The 17,327-nt window shown below is 43.0% G+C and overlaps 1 protein-coding gene across 2 annotated transcripts in view; it reads right to left on the reverse strand.

Moving 5' to 3' along the window:
- Positions 1 to 17,327, reverse strand: part of Sm (heterogeneous nuclear ribonucleoprotein L) — a 125,616-nt gene that overhangs the window by 104,098 nt on the left and 4,191 nt on the right. The window contains exons 2-3 of one of the 2 annotated variants that reach the window (XM_076389430.1): positions 3,493 to 3,536; positions 938 to 1,007 (exon numbers count right to left, since the gene is read on the reverse strand). The exons of the other annotated variant lie outside the window; for it this stretch is intronic. Of the exons in view, the coding sequence (XP_076245545.1) occupies positions 938 to 1,007; positions 3,493 to 3,536 (114 nt within the window). The remainder of the gene's footprint in view (positions 1 to 937; positions 1,008 to 3,492; positions 3,537 to 17,327) is intronic. 2 annotated transcript variants of the gene reach the window in all.

Here is a 17,327-nt window from a genome sequence, read left to right on the forward strand (position 1 = left end):
CTGGTTCCATTACCGAGTCGATGAGACGACCACAGGACGCGAAACTCGTGAAAAATAGAGGATGAGAAAAAACATCGATTCTTTGCGTGTGCGTGGTAGAAAAGGCAACAGAGAGTTTGGAGGCTCTTTAATTAGTGCGTCTGTCGCGAAGATGACAAACAAACGCGAAGGAAACAGAAAGAAAGAGAGGAGAAAGCGAGGAAAAAAAATATAAGCATTGTGACCGGAGAGGTATGCGAGAGGCGAGGACTCGCGAATGGACGGAGCGCGAACAATGCCAGATCGTGCAAGCATCGACCATCCGGAGGGACAGAAACAGCGACAGAGCTCATCTATTATTGGCGCAAAACAGAAATAAAATGCAGTGCGACGGCCTGTGAAACCTGTATGGTGCTCGCGTTGCGCCAACGACTTTCCTCCCCTCCCATTTCCTTTCAATACCTCCCCCTATCCGATTCTGATCGAAATTTTTATTATTTCTCGTTCGCCAGCGGTGCACACGCTAATGTACTTTATGCATCTTTGGTGAAACAGCTTGCTTAAGGGTCGTGTATTGGGCCGTTTCGATTTAAGTGCTCTATTATCGAAGTTTCTTTGACGCGATAAGATTGTTTAGCTTCTGTTTACGCGTAATTATTCAGCGCGCTGGCTACCTAACTACCTACCCCTTTTCTTTCTATAACGGTTATTGCTGATTCTGTATTATCGCCTTTCCTTTTGTACTATTCTATTCTGGTTAACGATATCGCGGCAGAATGCAGCGTCACGTCGCCTAGAACACGTTCACAAACATTTGCATTCGCGAGACCACGTCGGTGAATCAGACCAAATTGCATTGCGAGATCCACTGGACGAAATATGACGTTTCGATGGTACTCGAAACAGGCGTGTTCCGACATCGCGGAAATGGTAGAGATATTTATGTAGGTACACTTACCACAGTGATGGGGTAGACTGGATTGATAATTGTGAAGAGGAGAACGTGATTTGGTGTATTATTGTCTTCCCTGTAACAGAGAAAAATAGAAAACATGAATTACTCGAGCTACTTCTCAATTAGACTAAATATTTTACTAATCAAGAGCTGAAACTTTTACTAACTCTATATTTTATTATTTCATAACAATACTGGCGTTAAATTTTCATGATAAATAGACGTCAAAGGACAGAGACCACTTTCACAGTTATTTTACATTTACACAATTATTCTACAGAATGTTTCAAAGCTTTTCACGATTTATCGCGAGTTTCATCAACCATATAAGCATTGCTCCGTAATTTGGTAGTGACCTGTACAATTATAACGATTTAATTCGGCTGCAGCACTCGCGTTCTCGGGCCAGCGCGAAATTCTGCTTTCGCTAGGTAGCGGAACATTGAATCGCAGTCAAATTGCATCAGCCAGGGCACAGTTGGCGAAATTTTTTTATTAAATCAGAGCCTGGCGCGCGAAAAAGGGGCACAGGGCACGAATATTCGATTACAAGTGAAGAGAGACGAAGGAAAAATTGTAGCTACGGTAATTTCCTTCCGAGATTCGACGCGACAGGCACGATACAACGAAAAGGGAATCACCTATTGATAGATGGCCAGCTATACATTTTTCATGGCCGGCGTCGATGCCATTCTCTCTTCCGTCTCGCTTTGCAACCAATCGGAAATTCAACTGCCTACCATTTTTCCGCGAAGAGGCAAAGAGACCTAGCCCCGACGCTGCAGCACTCGTCCTTTTGCAATTCAAAATAACCAATTCCCCGCGAATCTGTTGCTTCCACTCGAAATTATGGAACTTCGACCCCTTTGCTTTCACGAAATCCTCTAATTCAAAACTAGTGACGCGGGTCTTCTGAAGAGCTCTGTGCTTTTCCAAATGTTTGATACTTTTTTACCCTCTTTTTGTACTGTCATACTTTTCTTTTTACTATTATACTACCTAATATACTATTTTGCATTAATTTTGTTCTTTGTTGGGCATTGCGCAACGCAGGCAACTTTTAATGACAGAGTCCACGAAAGTGCTGCACGGGGTCGAGTTTACAACAATTATATCAACACGAAACCCTCCGCGACTCGACTTTTATTATTTCTACGTGCTGAATGCAACCTTCTTGCAAAACTTGCACCCTTTGTGTACGCTAGCAAATTAAAATAACACTAAATTAAGTCTCCTTATTTCCATTTCCCAGGAAGCGACAGATAACCAGCGTACGAATTCTTCGATTATTTAAAGCGGCAAAACTCAGCAGATTTTCATTCGAGAAATCCTGACGAAGTTTCCCTCGGTCGAGGGCGACGAGCTTGTTTCCTGGCTTGCTGGTATCGGTTTCTGAAGCGGTAACATCGTTACAACGACGTCTCGAGCGTGGAATTGGCTGGTGATAACGAGGAGAGAGATAGAGCGCTCGCGAGGCATACATCGAAATTAATTAAAACGTCGCAGACGGTGACCAAAGTTTCAGACCGATCCGAACCCGCCTCCTTCCTCGGCTCGGGCCAAGTCTAATAATAAGAAGTTAACTCGAGCGTTAAGCGTGATTCAGAGCGGCGGGAATTTGATATCGAGCGATATCCGCTCTATGAACTTGCGAGCGGTAACTTTCCTCCGAGCGCGATCGACGCCGCTGCATCTCACGATAGAACCCAGGTGATGCAGTTGCGTCGGACACCGAACGGCCTGGACGTAGCGTGCACCTTGGTCCCAACCTGATCTCTGACCCTTCATCGTAATTACTTGAATTCTACTCGTGATGATAACCGTTCTCCCTCGCCAGTGGACTCCCCCTTTAAAAGAATGGCACTTTCAGGTTCAGCTTTATGTCTTTTGAGCGTCCCTTCCAAGCTAAGTATGTGCTTTTCTTTTATGGTTCAGTTTCATGGCGGTAATCTGTTCTGCACCTCGCCTCTCACGCTGCAGTATCTGCGCAGAGCGCTTTTGCCTCCCTCTTTCCCTGCTCGATGGCTTTTATTCTCTATGTGGATAATCGGGGGACCGTTCAGTAGACAATGTTATTATTAGACCTCGAAATCTGTCAAACGAGGAATCTGTCTTAATGTATCCACCGAGACGGAGGGATTGGCAAAGAGCAATAAATTGTTTTCAGCACGCGAGTCGGTTTGCGCTGTCGAACAAGGTGAGCTATTATAGAAGCTAATGGGTTTAAGCAACGCGATACTGTAAGAACGATTGCTAGGCTGAAACGAAGGGCGCAAGTATGATTGTGCTTATAAATACCGCGAAATTCATGGCGGCATTGTTAGTACGCCACTCAAAATAATTGGAAGACCGCCTAGTCCGGTGACTTTATGGCTCGTTAAGCTATCCAATAGCTACACAAATTAAAGATCCAGTGAAAATATTATTTCACTAAATAAGTGATTTTCTTTTGGTTCTCAGAAATAACCTGTTCTATAGAAATCTCATTTTACAATTAATCTGAGCAAAGGGATACAATTCTAGAAGTACGAAAATTAAAATTAATTTCAGAAACATACCTTTTGCGTCGCGGTTCATCTCCATACCCGCCATACTCGTGATTCTGAAACAAACACAAATAAAAAAATCAGTAATAAATTCAATAAAAAATTGTGATCGCTAGAAAGGAAAATTATTTATTTCTTGTGTTCTTTGATGATAATGGACGAACGTTTCTTGGATTTCTGAGTGACAGGCGAGACTATAGTCATCCGTGTATCAATACACACCATGGTCTCTCGTATTAGTGGTCGAAGATTGCATAAGAGAAATTCATGCTGCAGTTTTGGCTGAATTTCGATGGTACGCGATGTCACCAGGGATGCGTACTCGGGCAATCTATTAATACACGTCCACGCGTCTTTTTACGACAGCACCCAAAGCGACGGAAATAGTGCAGCGGGACACTTTAGGGGCGGGTAGGTGTCGGACCCTAGGTAAATCCTTAATACGTACGTAGAATTTCGATTCCGCTGCCATCGATTATCGGAAAATAATTTTCGGGCTCTTCAAACGTCAAATTACTAGAAAGCGTCAAATTACGTCAAGCATCACGATATAATTCTATTGAATTGATTAGTCAACAGGAAGATTTTAGAAGAGATGCACAAAGATATTTTCTGTGCATAAAAGTTTCGTGGAATTTAAAACGACAGTATCATCATTTCTGAGAACGAACCTCTGTCAAAGATGTTAGTAGTCAGAGTGTCCAACTTTTCTACACAGTGTGCAATATATTCAAAAGACTGTCTTGGAGATTTATAATCATGTTTATGCTTGCTAAGTGCAATCAAATATCTATCTCCTCCATGACCTGTTCACTTAATAAATTCACAGTAGCAACAGAATCCTTCCTAAATCTATGGAGATACACAATAAAAATTCCAATATAAATTTTTCACAATTCTCTGTATCCCACAACGTTTATCTTCGACCTGCTAAATTAGTCGTACAGCGAATCTTTTGTAAATAATGACCACGATGAATCAAGCTTTAATCGAGCGCACTTTATATTACCTATAAAACATCGGAAAACCGAAGGAGCCACGATATTCTCAATGTACGCAAATTTTATGTAACGAATAGCGTCGCCGACAACCTCGCTCCGATAGCCTTTCCTAAGTAATTTAATTTCATAATTTACGAGGGCACGGTAGTTCCATGCGCACTTGACGGAAACACTGTTTAGCCCCGTAACGCGACAAAATTTGATGGCCCATTCCTTTACGTAACTCAGCTCGAGCCGAAATAATTTGAATCGATACTCCAGAAACGTTTCGTTCGATCGCTCACGGAATTCGTACCTGTCGAGCGAGCGAATCGTGAAAAAGAGCAGAGAGAGCAAAAACGATCCTAATTGAACAACGAGCCGCCGTTAGAAATTAACATTCATTATTATTCGTCGACGAACAGTAATTAGTCAGCCCTTTACATTCAAAGATCGCTCGTAAATGTCATTTAAATTTCAATGGAATTTTCTCCACGCGTCATTGTTCTCCCCTCTATTTCCAGCGACCGCAGCGCATATTGATAATTAATCGTACCTCCATGCTCTTACTGCAGCCATTGCTAATGCAATTCTGTAACTTCGAGCGCTTTGTGTAACGATTTTCAAACAAGTACACTGATGGAGAAACACTATTGTCATCGACGTGAACGACACTCGATAATTTCCAGTTCCAGTGCACTCTGATCCATCGAGGATCCGAGCGAGCCGGAAGAAGGTGCCAAGTAGTCGGAAGGTGAAACGGTAAGACTGACTAATAGGATTAAAGTCAAACTTGCTCGTGAATAAACTTTAAGCATCTTTCAGGGATTAGCTGGGCAAAGAATATATCAGGCTGAGAAGTCGGCTCTTCGCAAGAAAATGAGGTTCTGGTGTCGATGCACCGACAAACAGGTCGTTAAGGTCTGCTCGCGAATCTTACGTGTACGAAACTTTCAAACTGTTCTATAAAATTCTCAAGATTAAAAACAACGTAACAAGACCACGGGTTAACGATACGAATTCCTGAAAATTCTCTAAATACCTAAAAAACAATCCAAGCCAAAAAGAGTGTAAAATATGAGAGTCGAAGAAACAAGCAACTGTCGTCGATTGGCGAGATCAAACGCTATCGTCCCCTGTTTACGTTAGCCAGCGTGGACCTGGGTTCCAACGATGCGCGTGAGGAAACAGCGAATGCAGAAAGAGTTCTGTCGGGCGGCGGGCCAACCAAAACCTCCGCCGACGTCGAAGAAAAAGGAGAGAACACGGAATCTTACGGAATGCCTGGCGGCGGTGGCGCGGTCCAAGATCTCTTGACAGTGTGTCGCATCGTATAGTATAGAAGCCTCGCATAGTATCGCCGTTACGAGGCACACGAGGTGAATCCCGCGTAGAATCTGTAATTACGTTGTTATAAACATAACTCAGCATTGGCTGGACGCCAGCCACGTGGTTTCTCGCTCAATGGATCACGCCCCAACCGGCTTGGCGGAAAAAAATATCGCAGCCGACCGAGCTTTGCACCAATCAATTTCCCGTGGATCGATTGAACGCATCAATTTCCCACGACCGCGATGATTTTCATTTCTGGAGAACGCTGCGCCACTTGCCTGCTTTCCATATCTTTGGAAGGGGAGGGGAAAGCGAAGTAGAAGGGATAATTTTACCCATTAAGGCTAAAAACTACGCGAACGCAATATTATTTAAAATTGTAAATGTATACCTTATGCATTATGCATCTTATTCGTTATTTTGCCGAGACAAAAATGACATTTTATATGTAATAATAGATACTATATAGACACTCATTAAAAGAAAAAGATCCACAAAAAAAGTCTTTAATTTATATACAACTGGTGTACTCTAGTGTTTTAAATAATGTAGTTTTTTCAGTTTTTAAAGCGTTGTAAAGTTTTGATGAGAGAGAAGGAGTAACAAGAAACATATTGAGCTGATCTCTGGTATTCCCTTGCATAACAGCAATGTGAAAAAGAAGAATTCAATAATGTAAATTTACTACAAAAAGTAGTGAATGAAATGATGCGTTTATGCAGGTTTGAGGCTTAATGGCTTAAAGTCTTGGGAAGGTTAAGTCTTAGATACACGTTGGATGCTACGTTGTTTACGAGGAGGAGTCGTTTATTAACCTATTTGCCTCATTTGACGAACTGAGGTCGTTATACTGTCGCGAGGTCATAAACTCAAATGACTACCGCAACTCACACTGTGCGCGTATAAAATAAATAATTCTGATTTTCGGACAATCAAGTATTTACCGATTATCAAGTATTTAAATCTGAGGCGAATGGATTAATTGGACTCACGCTTGCTACATGATTTTGTGATTAATACATTTCCTGGAGTAAAAGACAATGTCTTCAAAACTGTAGTTTATAGTTTACAGGGGCTGGATGTGGATTGTCGAACCTAATTTGGCGCATCTAGCCCTATCACTTCAACCTATTGAACAGAAGATTACGATCAGAACTGGAGGATCAACGTCGCATCGCTGAAATTCAGAGGTTGAGTAGAAGTTCTACAAACAAGTAAAATCAAAACAAGGCGAGGGTGTCTGTCGTAGATCGTCTCAAAGCTGAACAGAAAGTCGATTGGCTGCGCGCCAGCCACGCGCTGATAAAGATATTAAGCTTAGGAACAATGCTTATGCCTCCTAATGACTCAGTGTGTCGCTCTTCTAATACATATTTCTTTTACAATTCTTAAAAGGGTTTGGAGAGCCCAATTCGTCGAACTCTAGCTCGGCCATACTTATGGATAGGGATTATACGCCCTACAAGTTTCAATGTTTCTATTGTTGATTTGATAATTTGACCCTAGGTTCAGGATCATTACTTGCCTTTGAATCTTCGACCCTTCATTCTTTTGTTTATTGGTATCAACCTTTCTTGGCTATTAGAGGGGATCTTAGGTGCAGGGGGTCCTCTGCCTTAAGCCACGGTCCTACATATACAAGTGACAGTAATTCTAATAGAACCACAAGCAGGTACATGGTCTTATTATTGGATCAAGTGATTAAAAAAAAATCGCAACAAAAAGTGACTAAACCTGAATAAGTTTCCTGTTGGTATGCCCTACTTACACGACATCGGGACCCTGGACACCTATAGAGGCCATGTACGTCAAAAAAACGATCTAAGCGACGTTTTTCCGTCCTCGGTCCAGAACACAAAGAAAACCACACAACCTCTGGTACTATAATTGTATTTTGTATCCCACACTGCAACATGGAAGAGCAGCCTAATTCGCTCACCGCTCACCACAACTTAATTTCTTTCCCCAACGACCCCCATTTTCCCCTCAGCACAGTAGGAACTTTGTTGATCGTCTTTTTCAGGCCACCTTTTATACCACAAGAAACCGCCCTCGGTTAGTTTTTATAAGCCGCTAATACCGAAAGCCATTTTTCATGGTTCCCCGAAAACGCATTACCCTCGAGGAAGGGTGGTCGCAAGAAACTTCCACCCACGTGTTGCAACGAAAATGTCGAGATGAACATTCTTGAGCCATCCCCGATGCGTTGCCGCGTTCTCCCTCCTCGCGACCCCCAACAAAATTAAGGCGAAATATACGGAAAGTTTCGTCTCACAATGCCCAGGCGAGGATGCCAACGAGAAAGTAGAAGCCTGTAGGTAATTCATACCCGACAAGATAATTGGGCCACCGCGATTGTACCGCACACGATCAGCCGTACCGCGTACGCGCAGAGGGTGGCGGGGGCGTTGCACACGGAAACGGCGGATCGCTTTAACGTATCGCCCCTTTGCCCATGAATTTTCCAAGGAATTGCATGCACCAAGTTAGATCGTGTTTACACGATCCATTTAGTTGCATTATAGTTTCCGTAGGCCGTCGGTGTGTGCACTCGTGCGCGCAAACACACGGCCGCATACCAGGCCACGGCGAAAGATACCGAGGCAGACGGGGATGCTGCCTCCCGCCCACCGAAGCGAACAATAACGCCCTAATAGAGGAGATTAGTCTCGTCACTTTGGATTACCGATTGTCGTGAAAGCTGTACCAAACGCAAACTACATATTCGCGGGTTGTCGCCTGCTGATGTGTCTTATCGATCCCTCTAGGCAATGGAGTATCGCTGTTACGAAATGGCTGATAGGGAGGAAAAAAGAACGAGCTTCGAGGGACAAGAACGGCACCGCGAGCAACAGCTCGAGTATACGAATCGTGTCCTAATACAACTGGCGCTTGGGAAAGCAATTATTGTATGGGTTGCTGAGTAATATCGTGATATTTTTGAGAATCCATTCGCAAGACGTTTCGGAGTAATACTCGGTGAAATCTTCTAGTAATTGGACCGTGGAAATATAGAAAAAGTAGACAGAAGAACAGAATAGTCTGAGCTGATGGAGAAATTTCTCTGGTCCTTGAAATTCGAGGTCAAGGCTCCTTTTTGCCTCTGTGTGTTGTCAGAGGGATAAAAAAATCAACTTCTGCGTCACGCAGGAGAGTCATACAATTTTTACCAGCATGAGAGAACACTACACCCACATCTCTCACTCAACAATTTTTTACTCGAACAGAATTCCTCTAAAACACCAAATTGTCAATTTCAATCTGACTCTACCTATTATTTATTAATATCTTTACCTTGCCCCTATAGAATACTAACGCAATTTTCTCAGCAACTCTCCCCGAGGCACCCATAACACAGGTTCACAAGCAACTACCCAAGACAGCGAGCGCAAATTCGATTCCCTCTATGCCCGTCTGCGGAGCGTACTCGTATTTCCAGCAGGCGAATCGGAGCTAAACGATTTTGGACAATGCAATATTGCCACGGTACGCGAAACTGTCACCTCATTACGTTTGAACATTCCATAGTCACGTCTGGGAGCTGGTCGGAGTCAGCTATCCAGCCGGCTTCTAAATCATTGTCGGCGTAGCAGAACCTTTTCGTTACGTCCAATTGATTCCGAGCGTATTTATTAGAGCAGAACAATGCGCGCTGCCGGTACAGTCATCTTCATTTCTTCGTTTGCGCGACGAACGCAAAACAACGGTCGGTTTAATACCCACAGGAAGTCAGTTAGTTCAACGAAGGTCCCAACGAAGAGGAAATATGCGAGGAACGTAACGGATTTTCCTCCAACGCTCGCATCACTTTTCGCTGGGAGATGGATAATACCGAGGGAAAACTCGAATTACTTTTTCACGGTGGATAAAACGTGACCTCTGCACTGCTGGCAGAAAAAAGTATCGATTTTGTAACAAAGGGCAATGTTGAGTCTCTAAGGTGTGAACAGAGATCAAAATACTTGCGTAAAATCTGTACACTATTGGGAAGGTCTCGTCAAGACGAATCGATTCAGGTATATAATTTTCTACTCCAAAATTCAAAATGATGGAAACGATGAAACTTGTATAAAATTGTTTCTAGGTCCAGTATGACCATGAATCGAAGATTGGAAGACACATTTGGTGACCTAACCTGCAGTGGAGTATCACTTACACCCTCGAATCTCCCTCGAGTGTCAAGCCTTGGACCCCTGAGCCAGATGGGACTTTACTAGTGATTCCTTTTACAAGACTACGAACTTCGAGACCATTTTTCGCGGTGTTCTCATCTGATTTTGGAATTAAAAATTGTATAACTCGACTCCTCTTAACCACATCTTTCTAATGATGCATACTACTTTCTAATGATCCTACTGCACACTCTTTTGACCTGTTCACACCTTAGAGACTTAACATTGTCCTTTCCTGGAGACTATCAAGACAAGGGAAATTGCATAGACGAGCGCGGTGAACACAGCGTCAAAATTCCACCTCCACCACGAGTGAATATTTTCCTTCGACTAATTTCAAAGAGTCGCTCCCTTTAAGACAGCGCGATTTACGATGTGCTGAGTCGCGTCTGACGATTCTATAAATTCAACGTTCGCGTCCGCGCGCTCTTTAGCACGTCGTGGGTTCGCTTCACGATAGGTCGATCCCGAATAAGAATCAGCCAGGCAGGAATGCCGCCGGTTGTGGTTAATTGAATCGGCACGGAATTATTAGACCAGAACAGTACTCGCGACGCGGTGATCCAACTTAATTTCCCATCTCGCTTGAACAGCGACACGCTTTTGTGTTTTGCTCGAGGAATCCAAAGTATCAGTCAGTCCAACGTCACTGTCTGCCTCCCTCTTTCTAGGCTGTTGGCTCAGCCTAAGGACAGATTTACACCGAGCACAGGCGAGGATGGACGCGGAATCATTAGTCAGAGGGGGCAGCGATGTATCGAATAAGAGGATTGGCGAGACAAACGGAATACGGATATTCTAAACAAGGATGAGATCAAAGGGAGAGCCAATGTAGCTGGAGCAATGGGGTTTGACAGACCAAACATCGCGATAGCACCAAGTGGAATTTAATTGTCGTGTCGTAGTTTTGCGAGACCTTCGGTTGTGAAATCTGCTCCACGTCTCGCGGCACAAGCGACCCACCAAATGGAACTGCAAGTTCACTTCTTTCTCTTTGTTACGGTAGTTTACTGTGGTCGCTGGTATAGTCATTTAACTGGGGATTCACGGTTTCAGCTGGACTTTGAAACCATTGATGCCAATAGCACTCGAACTTCGATAGCCACTCGACTAAGCCTGACACCGCTCAACTTCGGTGATCAACGAAAAGTGGTGTACCACTGGGGAAGTAAATAGTAAAGGACTGGTGTGAAAGTTTTATGTGTTAAAATTTTGTAGCGGTTTGTGGTTGAGAATCCTGTGACCACTGAATGCATGCAATTCTTTCGGTGAGTTAAATATAATTTCATTTAGATCTTGGGTCGGGGACGTGGAATCTTCGAGTTTCTATCGTAAATCGATAGAGTGGCTTTGAATAGAGAAACTTGATTAAGACTTCAATGGAAGACAATTTAGTTAATTAAGACCTCTGGAGCTACAGAATCTAGACAACTCATTCGAAAGTCATTTTTTGCTAAACTACAGAGTGCATTTGAATCGGAAAAGTTGAAAATTTGTTATTACTCCTGACAAAAATTCAATTCCAGTTCGATAAAGTTTGCAACGTAATTACAAACTTTCTATGATGAACGCAAGGGCGTTACACGTGTTTGGATTCTACTTCTATATCAAGCGCGAGCGTGACTCACTATTATTGCATTTCGCGTATCTACTTTGTATCGCATTTGCATGGCTCCGAGTAACGAGCAGAGTTTCCCTGGAAATCAGCGCACTCGCGTTATGCAGAAAATAATGGTCTCTTCATTATTTCCGATTCCGAGCGACCGGGTCATTTTCAGCGAGGATTCACCTCTGCCTTCCTAACGCAACCAGACTCATTACGACCGAGCAAAACTGCTGAAAATGGGAAGCAGGAAGAGTTGAAGGTAAAAGGGAAGCCAACGACCATCCTCCTCCTATCGTCGATGCCTCAGACGTTCTAATTTCGCTTTACCCGTCTTGCGAACTACGAGGACCGCATTTAAGCTCGCTGTAAATTTTCAGGCGAGCTCGCGCGACCACTGGAAGTGCGAACGCCGCGAGAAGGCTCCCAGCGAGGCTGGCAAACAGGCGATAATGAGATAATGCCCCGCGACGACCGGAGTTCACGGCTTTCCTCGATAAGCACCGATATTCGAGTGAAATAAGTGGCCACTATAAATGGTTTATTGTGGAGCCTAAAGTCACGTTCCCACGTGCGACTTGGGATGTGTTTTAGACGCTAAGTTTTATAGAATTGTCTGTGGAGACTTCTTTTGGAATTCAAAACTGTTTTGAATTGTGAAAAGTATTTAGAACTTTTGATAAGATTTGATAAGATTTGAGTGTGATGGATGAGAAAGGAGAATATAGAGCTTTCCACGAGATAGCAATCTGCTTATCTATAGACTATGGACTTTAATGTGGCACTTTTATTCGAATTTATGAATGACGTTATGATTGATATATTACTGTTTCCATGTTGCATGTTTTACACGAGAATGTGACTTAAGTGTTATTCACCGAAGAATTTTGATTAGGATAGATTCGCAATAATTCTAGGTCACTGATAACACTCGAATTTCGAAGTCAAAGGCACGTTACACGCTGGATTACTGTGAACATTACGTGGCGAATTATTAAATAGATAAGACGTTGTCTTGTGGACAGAAAGTCTGAGATTAGCACTTCGGGGAGTGCAAACATTTTTACGACACACTAAAGAGATTTTTTGGATACCGAGGCGGCCTTCTACAACGATATGTAAAACAATATATACGTATCTATTTATCGACTAAACTCTAAGTATGACTTTTCGTACTTTTATTCGACATATCTGCTTATAATTCTTAATACAGGTACAAATTCAATATTTGTGAATCCCGTGTTCAACAAATATCTACTTCATTCAATTTCCTACAGAATCTTTCTTACAGGAAAGCTATTTAAAATGGTCCTCAAAGTCGAAACCACTCGTAGGATCAAATCAGCAGAAAGCTGGCGCAGCGAGAAGCATTTAAGAGAATCTACTCGAGGAAGCTGTATATTTGCACGAATTCAATTTTCCGTCAGCAGCTTAATTTTCTCCAAGATTTCAGTTTCGAACTCGCCCATACAAAAATTGAGACCATTTACAGAGGGTCGTCACAGGTTTAATATCAATACAAGAAAGAGCACCACTCTGCTCTCGTCGTATACATAGAAGAAATGTTCATACGGAACATCGATAATTGAAAGCAAAACGTGGCACGTGAAGAATATGCATATCGAAAATCGACGGTTGTCGGCGAACAAAAGGGAAGCGGAAGCACAGCTAACAGATTCCCATGAAGCACAGCGCACGAACGTATCGAAGCTACTTTTTGCTGGAAATGAGGGAAGAGCGATTCACATATGAAAAACCTGGTGCTCTTTGCGCGATTAAAAACTCTGAAACCTTTCGTGTCCGACACGTGTGCCCATCCGCTTCGGGGAATCGATAACGTACCGTTTAAAAACGGAAACATTTTATCGCGGACGGGCTTCGTAATCTAGATTCAGCCGCGATAAAGGAAGCTCCCAAGGAGCGGATATGTGCTCGCAAATCCGAGCGAATTTTAATACTCAAGTTCCACTCCATGGAATTGGAGCTACTGCAACACTGCAATGAATTTTGTTAGAATCGTAGAACACTCGACTCGAACTGAAATAATTTCAATAATTTAATATTCCAACGCTGCAAAAATTAGACTATGTTAAAATAATGTGTGGTAAGAATTATTCGAAATTCTCAATAAAACTATTCACGGAGAACTCGAGAAGCTTTCTTATTCCTGAAAACTTCGTAAATACAAGTCAACCACTCCATCAGATCGAAAGCTCCTTGCAATATACACTCCCCCTCCTTTCAGTTCGCAACCGAATCCCTGATTGCAACCTTGCGGCACGTTCCCTTTGCGTAATCAGAATTCTCTGTGCTGCCGCGGCACTTGGTACTTGTCTATTAATTATGCCAAATCGATAGGCCCTCGATTTGGCTAAGTGAATGCCAAGGCTCGTCAGGAGACAGCCTCTCATCCCCGACTGACCCTCTAATTACCCGATCTGTCGAAACTCTTTCTATTTAATTAATCGTATAATAATCGACTGGCGCGGGACGAGGACTGAATCGATCCTCGAGGAGAGTAATTCGTGACGCGGCGGATAAGTTTGCGACGGGCCAGGAACTCGGGCAGGATCTTGGACTAGGCAAGTTTTCACGAGAGAACCATGAGAGTTCCTCGCGGCGATTGATATTCCCTTCCTTCCTCTGTCACGACGAGAGACCGACAAATTCTCCGCCTCGAGCAAATAATCACGCGTCCCAGGACCGCGGACGGTCCAATAAATTTTCCCCGACTGCCTTTTGCCTTTAACTCGAACATCCTAGTCAACGAATCGGCTGCTGGCGGAAATCGCGAACGAATCGTGTCCCTGCGCATCTCTATCCTAGTGACAAATCGGTGGTTTTCGGGATACGACCCTGCTACCAAAGAAATACTGTTTTATATTGTGTCTCGGGTTGAGGCGCGAGGAACACAACACACTGTGACCCCATGTTGGTATCTATGGAATGACAAGAACCGATCATTTTTCACGAGATTGGTGCTTTTTCCGAGCGACCCGGTAATTTTACTGAAATCTATTTTACCGAATCGTGCAACAGGGATTTATGTGATGACACAGGTGTGGTGTGATCGAGTTGCATGCTTTGGGAAATAAATCTGCACCGGGGTAATGGAAAATATTCTTTTTTAGAGATATAGAGGAGGCAATGGTAGAGAGATCGTAAATCGTGTTTATGTATTTTGATACTTTAGCTGGATTATCACTTGATCCGTGGTTTTTATAAAGAGAGACGTTAGATATTGATATCTCTGTTTTTGTTCTTTGACAGATGAATAATCTTAATTAAGTTGATAGATATCGTTTTATACCAGACACTACAGTACGCTTTAAATCACTATCCCCATACACATGTAGCTTAAAATACCGTTTTAATGCGCAACATGTCTGGAAACTAACGCTTTCTAAGTTCTGTATGTGTTTTAGCTCGCAAATCGCGCACACAAAGATGTGGCTTAACAGGCATTGCTCCTCAACTCGTTGCACCTCGTAAAATAAAGCCTCCTACATCGATAGAGCGCTTATCCCGCTTTGATCCCTTCTAAATTGCTCTAGATTTACCTCTTCGAGGTTTGGCGTGCAATTAAGAGTCATCCTCCTTTAATACTTCGTCAAAGGCTACAGCGGTACGCGTGCAGCATACCTTACGAATACACATTGCGTAACGTCGTTGTTTGACAGCCTCGCCCTTCAAAGAAGTTCCACGCTAACGAGAACAAGCTTTCATTTCGGCGAGGTTATTTTGAGGCGGGAGTACAGAAATAACGGATGGCGAGTACGATGGGAAAAAAGTACGCGCTTCCTCGTGGAAATAATGTTCGAACGACGAACGATTTCCACACCTTCGACAATCGCCCTTGATGGATTTGTAATCTTGGAATACATTTGAACGAACACGGAACGCGTCGACCTTCTGCAAAATCCATACGTTTCAGAGCGAATTTTTCCCGAGGTAAATGCAGCGTAGCTTTGCATCGAGGGAAGAAAATTTCAAAGAGCATCGCAAGTCGAACGAACCTCCAGCGCATGCTCGAAAAAATACACTTCTCAATTGTTGAAACAATGCGTTTAATTACGAAAGAGATCGTTTCGATCAGAAAATATTACTGAATAATTTCGAGGGAAATATAAGGAGCGACGAAGGTGAGAAATGGAGTCTCCTTCGGACAAGTAATCGCTGCGCGTGAAGGTGTCATAATGAAATTTACAAGGGAACGAGAACAATGGGCTTTCAAAGCAGCCACGATGTATCAAATGACGGTTTATTTTCGCGTCAACATAATCATCGTGATTGATAAAACAATGACATTATGATCGATGACAATTTATTCCGTATTCAATACTCTTACCCATCCACGACAGACATTATTCCATTATATAATATATTAAAAGCAATTTATATCGAGCATATGAACAGCGTTCCACAATTTCAGAGCGATGCTTGCCCTCGTGCTCGCAGCGAGACGAGTAATTCAATTCGATATAGTCACGAGAAAAATGTATACATATGCGGTGTATTTTGCATCAGTTGAACAGCTAATAACGCTTCCCTTTGAATCGAACATAATTTGCGCGGAATAACTCGGAATGAAATTCATCGAGTTTACTCTAGCAGAGTATAACTGACTTTTTCCTTTTCCAAGCGCATTTTTCGACGGCTCTTTTCCCCTGCTAATGTTGTATGGACGATGCGTTTTCTATTTAAGTACCTTTTATCGCGGTTCATGAATGCCGAATCCACCCCAACGTTCGATTATTCGTTCAGGGGTGTGCTTTAGCTACCATGGACGAAACTTTTCGAATTGGAGGTACGTGATACAATACAGGGCTCCTGCGCACGGAAATCGACGCGTGACCGAAAAGTCAAGGCTTTCGAGATTATATTACCGTTAAATCATACCGCCTGAAATAAACGGCTTCAAACCACTTCGCTGACAAATTACAGCTTTCGAGTTGCGTCACTTTTCCGTCATCCCAACGGCGTATTCGAACATAATTTCTGTTCGCGGGTCTAGCTACACTGCATGTGCTTAGATGAATATGTCACTTAATAAAGTAGCCAATATTTCTAACTATTAGACACTGGGAAGGCTAAAATGATCACCAAGAAATTATGGGTGGAGAATGAAGAGACTGCAAGCCACGTTTCTACGTGCAGAATATTCTATTTGCGACACATATGAAAGTGTAAAGCTGGGGGTCATCTGTGACCCATAACAGGAAAATTTTCTGCTTTGTAATTTATTATAATTCAATGACAATTATTGTCGTTTGAAATTGAAACGATGCAGAAAGCAAATACCTGATGCAGATACAACATTGCTCACGTGGAAACGCGGCTTAAGGCAGAAGGATTTATCGACCCAGTCAAAGTGCTCATAAAAGCAAACAGATAAATCGTTAATATGATGTTGTACAGTTGTTCCTAAACCAAAAACGCGAGATTCGGGAGCGTTTTAAGCACGCAAAGCGTCGAACTAACTGCCGACTGATTAAACTTGCATGCGATATCCGTCCGTTACGGGCGGTCGCAGCTCGTAAAACGTCGACCCGTCGACCATGCAGCGTTCATGAATTTCATCCACTCGCTGCGATTCTCGAGTATCCACTCGACAGACAGCGTATCGATCTTTTTACAACGGATACACACCGTCACAGGTGACGGAAGTCGGTTCAAGAGGCATTCCAGTTAGGAGAGGAGCACGTGCGCGTTACGTCGCAAGGATACCAAGAGTGAAGATATTTCGGTCGGTATGACACA

Source organism: Calliopsis andreniformis, chromosome 12, assembly GCF_051401765.1.
Source record: "Calliopsis andreniformis isolate RMS-2024a chromosome 12, iyCalAndr_principal, whole genome shotgun sequence".
Taxonomy (NCBI): Eukaryota; Metazoa; Arthropoda; class Insecta; order Hymenoptera; family Andrenidae; genus Calliopsis; species Calliopsis andreniformis.